The 7634-nt window shown below is 36.6% G+C and overlaps 1 protein-coding gene across 1 annotated transcript; it reads left to right on the top strand.

The window, feature by feature from the left end:
• Positions 1-311: 311 nt before the first annotated feature.
• On the top strand, positions 312-7443 carry LOC121326172 (putative ZDHHC-type palmitoyltransferase 6). Its single transcript, XM_041269360.1, has 10 exons — positions 312-610; positions 1374-1509; positions 1636-1746; positions 2135-2267; positions 2823-3001; positions 3132-3205; positions 4233-4395; positions 5170-5252; positions 5452-5642; positions 6028-7443. The coding sequence occupies exons 1-10, from the start codon at positions 439-441 to the stop codon at positions 6487-6489; spliced, it is 1704 nt and encodes a 567-aa protein (XP_041125294.1). The 5' UTR covers positions 312-438; the 3' UTR covers positions 6490-7443.
• Positions 7444-7634: the final 191 nt, after the last annotated feature.

Below are 7634 nucleotides of genomic sequence, written 5' to 3'. Positions count from 1 at the left end.
CCGTTTCCATTCATTCCCGCAAACATAAAGATAAATGTATACCGCGGGAGTCCCCTCCTAATGCCACTCTTTGTGTGATTTTCATCTTCCACCTGCAGTACGGTAAAGCTTGTCTGATTACACTTTTTGACATGTCCGTTCTTGTTTTGTAAGTTCTTGTTCTGTAACTCCCTCTGGAAAAACAGCCTTACAATATTGTCACGACTTGAACTGTCTTGCCATGGTGCGGTGTCTGCTGTCATTTGAATTATGTTTATCTTCCGCTTTGTTTTGTCACGTGATGCTACACCACTGCCGGGGCGGAAACTCGATGCATTTTTTTTTAAACTTTCTTCACCGTTTTACCACTGGCTGTACTGAAGCTGTTTACATACCCTTGCAGCTAACTAGTAGTGATATGAAGTGAGGAAAATCATAATGTATCAGACCTGACTGCTAATGTTCGTTATACTTACCCCTGCTACTCAAACAACCGTTTTTGTTTTCTCTGCTATGGAATTCAATTCAGCCATTTCTGTAGGTATTGATATTTTTGACATCATCCAGAAAGAAAATTTAGAGGATTGTGTGAATTTAATTAAGCAAGACCACTCGCTCCTGGCGCGTAAAGGTAAGACTGTAAATTAATGGAACCACGTTGTTACCGTACCATGCTTTTAGGAAAACCATCTCTAGTCTACATCGTTCAAATCGCAGAACAAGTGACACTTCAGATACACAGGCACAGTACATTTGAGAAACCTGATCAGCCATGCATTGTTACGACACGTTGAAACTTACAAGAGGCACAACGGCTTTAACCAGAGCGTCAGGGTGTTTTGTAGTGAGAATGAAGTCGTTGTTCAAGAATCACTTGATATTCAAAAACAATAACTTTGTTCATACCATGTATAATTTAAATACTATTGAAGGACTGAAAGTACAAATAATATAAAGCCAATCGTTATCCTCATCAGAAACTGCAAGACTGAGATGTACACTCTGTTTGTCATGAAATATGCTGGGTTAAAGTTATCTGGTCTACCATGTGACATAATGGGCTGCAGGAGTCTGATCATTCCCACCATGCCCTACCATAAGCCTCATTCTCTTCGTGTCATAAAATACAGTAGTTCACAATGACACCCCCTCCCCCTCCTTTAACCTGCAAAGATAGAGGTGCAATCAACTGAGGTACAGTGATTTTTGTGAAAGTCTCCTTCCGCTATTAATATTAATCCTTTGGTAGTTCTAAAAAAGAGAGATTCAGTGAACTTTTTTATTATAAAAAAATGCCCAGGGTTATTGGGGCAACACGCCACTGGTATGGAGATGATGTGGGCTGTCCTTTATACTGTTCTTGAGTTGATTGGCTCGTCTTCCTGTTCTGATAGGCTGGAGTGGATTTACACCCCTTCATTACGCTGCATTCCAGGGGAACAGGGGGCTGGCAGAACTGCTTCTGCAGCATGGAGCAGACCCTAATCTGCCTAATGATGCAGGCCAAACACCATTTCACTTTGCTTGCAGGTTAGTTGGTATATACTATTAATAACGTTTCATTTTACTACTTCTTGTCTTCAAGCTAAGTTGTGTTTACATTCTTTACAAACTTGAAGGAAACTGTAAGCATGCTTTATTTATTTATTATCTCAGACATGGTGATGTTCATATTATCCACCGAATGCTGAAGTATGAAGCAGATGTGAACCTAACCGACAGTCAGTGGAAAACAGCACTTCATCATGCAGTGATAGGTGGAAACCTGTAAGTCTTTTTACAAGACCTATCCATATAGTCACTACTTTCTTTACAGCTGCTTGTACATATATATACTGTATGCCAGTGCTGGCAGGACAAGTATGTTACTATACAGAGGAGTTTGTTTAAAGGTGGCAGCCTTACAGCTGTTAAACTTAAAATCAACTTGAACAAGCACTCGTCTGTTTTCTGCAGCAACATGTTCATTTGGGTCCAGATTAATTCAGCTTTAGTTTTTCTATCATTTGAAGTCAAAGGCAGTGGGACAGTGTTGATTATGTAGCATTATTATAACACAGTCACTTTTCCAAAAATAATGTTTGAAAAGTAAAGCAATTGTTTCCAAATGTTTTTTTTTTTTTTTTTTTTTTTTTTTTTTTTTATCACATTGCAGATTTGCCATAAGATACCTTGAGGAATTGGGCACTTTCAATTTTTGTGATACAGACAAGCGTTTACTCACACCACTGCATCTTGCTGCTTCAACTGGAAACACTGATGTTGTGAGATATTTATTGAGAAACAGTGTATGTATCTATTTCTGTTTTAAGTATTTCTATGCCGACTTTTCCAATCATCAGTTATTTCAGATACATGTTTTGTAAAATTGAAATTAAGCTTTAACTTCTCCCCTGAAAGTGTTCCAACTTTCACACTGCGCGATCCTCCAGAGTTCCCCATCCCTGTTGTGTGGTATGGTGTGTGTTACAAGGTAATATTGAAACCTGTTAAGTTTATTTATTTCACTTATTTCGTCTGAAATGATATTTGTGGTATATTGAAAGAACTTTTTGAGAGCTGGGCTTGAGCGTGTTTGTGAAGCATTTCGTCCGTAAGCAACGGTTTTAGAACAGGTGTCGTTAATTAGTGTCATTTATCAGCCATGCTTTTTTTGCCAAACGGCAGATCTCCATTGAGAACAATGGGAGATAAGTTCACAGTTGTTGTTTAGTAAAATTCAAGGAATATTTGTAAGAATTTTGGAACAATTCAACTGTAAAGTGCGACAAGTTAGATCAGTGCCTCATCTTTAGTCAGTCACCTCAAGAATATGAATATTTTTTGTTATTTTCTGTGTACAGAGGTGTCAAGCTGATGCTACTGATAATCAAGGAATGACTCCCATGCACATTGCTGCTGAAAAGGGTGCAATAGAAATAAGTTGGCTGCTTTTGCAAGCTGTTGGATTCCGGAATCTGCATTTAAAAGCTAAGAATGGACTTGCTCCACTTGACATTGCCAAGCAAGGAATAACATTCAGGTTTGTGCATTGTTTTGCAGCCTTGCTTGTTACTAATTTTCCAACAAATCCTGAAACATACATGTTTTGAGTTTTAGAAATGTAATGAAAATAAGGTACAAGATATTTGTATTTGTTTTTACTTTTTTAGACACCAAGAACTTGTAAAAGTTTTAAATAAATATAGCAAAGAGCCACATGATCGGAAACCCAAGGAGTCCTATGGTAAGGATTTTGTTGTGTTTTATTTTACAATGTGTTTTATTTGATAATGTAGGGTGTTACATAGTCTTATTAGCTTAATAAATAGTACTAATACTGTAACTGGAAGGCAACATTTATGAAAAATATTAGTCTCAATGGAAGAGCATTTTATACAACAAAAATAATAGAATAAGGCAGAGTGCTGTAATAGCAATTCTGCATATACCATTAGTGATCCAAAATGACCAGATTCTGCAGAGTCAACGCAAAAATGTGTGTGTGTGGTAGGGGTGGTGGGGGGGTTGGGTGAGTAGCGGGAAATTACAGGCATTATTAACATTAGGTAGATGGATTACTTTTGCAATTCGGCTTGCTTAATTCAAAGCACAGCACAGTCACGCTAAAGATTCAAGAAGCTCATGTTAACATATTGACTGGTGAAATACAATTCAAAACTGTGCAGTATATCCACTGTTTTGTCATTTCAAATATTTTTCACAAAACAAACATTAAACTTTAAAGCTACAATGTGCAGTGCAAAAGCACATCATGAGAAACCACATTTGTACATGAAAAACGATAGAATAAAAGGCACTACATTTAAATATATAAACACGTGACATTTTCAGTACACAAAAAATAAATGGCTTTACATAATCTCTGGAAGTAAGAAATTGGAGTGCCCAGTGTGAAAACGCAGCACAATATAATAAATTAACATAGCATAGCGTAGGGTCAGCAGAATCTGGTATTGTCTTAGATATCACGTTTTCCTTTTCTTTTGCACTAGAGGGCAGTAGAGACCACTAAATCCCTTACACTATTTTAAAGCTTCAGAAAGCCACCATTGTACTGGATATCCAAACTTTGTATTTATTTATTTATTTTATGTAAAGATTAAAATGTGAGTTATCCTGTAGTTAATAAATTGTTTACAAATAAGGACGTGTCAGCATACAAATGACACCTTGAGTAAAGATAGACATTGCAGTAATGTAATTACAGTATGTGGTACTATATATTAAATATTTTATTTTTGAATTTTTAGGCATGTACTATTGGACTCTGCTATTCCCTGGTGTCAGTGCCTCAGTTGTGTTTTTTATTTCATCTGCTTTGGGCAAGTATGGTGGAATCTTTTGTGCACTGGTTTTCCCTTGGTTGGCAAGGGCGACGTTCTCTCAGTACCATAGGATGAATGACATTCAGAGGTATGTTTGATCTAATTTATTTAAAACATACATATCAGGCAACACTTTGTTACAATAAACAATCCAATGTTGAACGACCTGGGGGTCTATTTGTTTTTATTTTTAATTTAGTAACTGCCAATTAATTTTTACCCTGATTTTTCTCCAGATTTGAAATGCCCAATTGTATTTAGGCTCAGCCCACTGCTACCACACCTGCACTGACTTGGGAGTGGCGAAGACGAACACACGCTGTCCTTTGAAGCATGTGCCGTCAGCCCAGAGCTACAGCGTTGGAGGACAATGCAGCTCTGAGTAGCTTACAGGCAATCTCGCAGACGCCTAACAAGTCCACATGGGTCGCTGGTGCGTGGTGAGCCGAGAACACCCTGGCAGACCTAAGCACTCCCCCCTCCCTGCCCCCCCACAGTCGGCAGTGGAACAATCTGGACACGAACGAGTAGCATCCAGACTATTGATATCAACAACATCTCTGCTGCCCTAAGACTAGTAACCTGGCTTGAACTGCTCAGGTGAATTTAAGGTCTGCACCCTGCTGCGTCTTTTGAAACAATTTCAGAATGGAGAGGATTTGAGTTTTGCCGGATTTACCAAATGTTTTGATGCAAGGAGATTTTACATATAGCAAATTGATAACAACAAAACAAACAAAAAAGTACACATCCTGTAATTCATCATAGAAAACCCAATGATAAGGTTTACAGGTAGGAACCCATTCTTTACAGAAATGTAAATAGCTTTATCTTTGTTTAGAAGATGTGCCATTTATTGCAGGTTGCCAAATCCAGCATACCTGGGTACATTTGCTGCTGGAATATTTCACTCATTGGTTTGCTTCTTTTACAAGATCCTACCAAATATCCTTTGCTGTAATGGCTTTTTCTTGTTGGTCATTCTGTAAGAATATTAGCAGAAATTTAGCATTTCTTGTTTCTGGTTGTTTTACTTTTAGCTGTGTATTTACAGTATTCCTAACATTGTAATGTTTGAAAAGTGAAATGCATGCACTTTCATAACATTGTACTGAAGGTTAGCATTCCCTTAACCCATGATCACCTATTTGGCCCGCTAATACACTGTTGCTTGTATCAGCCACTCACTTCAGCGGCATCCTGTGGATGTTTAAGGTAGTTCTAACAAAGGATCCAGGACGACTTCAAAGTGCTGAACCTGAAACAAAGTTTAAAACAATTGCTGACCTTGTGGATGCCAATGAAAGCCTCTGCAAGTTTTGTGTTTATTGTGAGGTAAGCCACATCTAGTGCGAATTATATACGCCACGTCTCTTTTTGCTACAGATCCATTCATGTTGCTGTTTTGTCAATTTCCTTACTTGATATATTATATACAGTAAGCTAGAAACTATCAGCATTGGACAAAACCCAATCTACTGTAAAGTATATGAACTGAAAACTTAATTACCTCTCTTTTTTGTTTGGATTACAAGTAACTCTCACAGAGACATGTATGTAAGCTAGTCAAGCACTATTTTGTTATGCTTTGGACTTCTTTAAACGTTGATGTAAGATTTCAGATACAGTATCTTTCATACTGCTGATAAACAAATAAACCAACTGTGTTTGTCTGCCTCACCATTCAGAATAAAGATGCATATTTGCCTTTTGGTTTCAGGTATTTCAACCAGAACGAGCCAAGCACTGTAAACTCTGCAACTGTTGTGTACTTGAGTATGACCATCATTGCATTTTTCTAAAGAACTGCATCGGCAAGAATAATCATCAATTCTTCATCCTTTTTATTATGGGGGTTGCAGTTGCTCATCTGATTTTTACATTTTCAGCACTTTACTATATTTACTTGAAATTTGACCTACATTTTTGGGCTCTGTTGACTACAGTCATTAGCAATGAGGCTTGGGTTATAGCACTGGCAGTGATGAACGTTTTCACGTTAGTTTGGGAAGGATGGTTGCTAATGGAGCAATTTAAAGTTGTCTCAGTAGGTACCACTATCTACTTTAAACATGAAACTGATGCCAAGCAATACACCTGGAGGCACAGGTGCAGAACATTTTTCACTTTCCTATTGGAAGGTAGACGGACAAGCCAAGAAAAGGTTTCTGTTATTATATGAAATGTATATGTGTATTGCAGACAATTCCATATTTTAAAACATTTTATGTATCTATTAAATACAAAGTCTCACAAATGATAGCATTACCTTGGGTTAGAGATTGTAATGCTGACAAATCTGAATTTTATATGCAATTTGTGTAAAGGCACCATTTTAGATTTTTACAAAAAATACAATATAACCAGTTTGACTATTCTGTGTATTTGATTACATTTTGAAGATTTTATCTTAGCTATTTCTCTGAAATGTCTTAATCAGGGAGTGATGACAGCACAGACAAACCATGTACTGTACTAGCTTAAATTGCAATGTTATTAATCTATGTTCAGATTCAAATAAACATTAAACTTTAAGAAAAAAATACACATTTTAATATAGTATAGTACTGAGAGGATGCAAGTCCAGGCAAAGGACTGGCTAGGAGTAAATCGTAAACTGTAAATCAAGCACAATTTGTATAAGAAACTGCATCATAATTATGCTCATTAATAAAGTGCATATGTATTTATCTTGTATAAACACAGTACAATAGTATACTGTTCCTATAATCATTTTTCAAACAATGACATGACTTGATTTAGCAAAGACTGCATGTAACAAACATAATGGCCCAGGAAATTCTGAGCATAAACCTGAAAACTAGATTAACGTGTTGTGTGCAATTAGATTGAAATATGATTTAATTTACTAATGGATGCTGAACAATTGAATACCAGACATCCAGTAGATGCAGTGTTTCACATAAAGATGGTTGTTATAGTCCATAACCATGATTCACTGCAGACAAGAACAGAATAGCTGTCAGTTGGTATGGAGACAAATTGTATTATGAGTCAGAAGGCTTCTGGTCTTTTAAACTCTCGGAAGGCGTTTCATTTCATTGTAGTTCCTGTTCTAATGGCTAGGCAATATAAATTTATACTAGAGATGATATGTAACATAATAGCCTCATTGCATAAATACATTTTTAATATGCAGTATAGTATATACATCCTTGGCCTTAATTAAACAAGTTAATCCAGTTTGTGAAAAATAAATAGGATGCCATTCTTAGAAATAAACAAAAAATCAGATCATTTCTAATTAACGAGTGTAAATGACCCTATTGTGGAAACAGACTTTGAAATGCAGAAGTGCAATTTGAA

This window comes from Polyodon spathula, chromosome 13 (assembly GCF_017654505.1).
Source record: "Polyodon spathula isolate WHYD16114869_AA chromosome 13, ASM1765450v1, whole genome shotgun sequence".
Lineage (NCBI taxonomy): Eukaryota > Metazoa > Chordata > Actinopteri > Acipenseriformes > Polyodontidae > Polyodon > Polyodon spathula.
Note: the sequence above shows the minus strand (reverse complement) of the source record. Positions and strands in the feature narration are given on the sequence as shown.

Coding starts and splice junctions, on each gene's coding strand:
- LOC121326172 (XM_041269360.1), top strand. CDS start 439: ATGTTCGTTATACTTACCCCTGCTACTCAAACAACCGTTTTTGTTTTC. Junction 3,206..4,232: donor GAAACCCAAGGAGTCCTATG/GTAAGGATTTTG, acceptor TTGAATTTTTAG/GCATGTACTATTGGACTCTG. Junction 4,396..5,169: donor AGGATGAATGACATTCAGAG/GTATGTTTGATC, acceptor CATTTATTGCAG/GTTGCCAAATCCAGCATACC.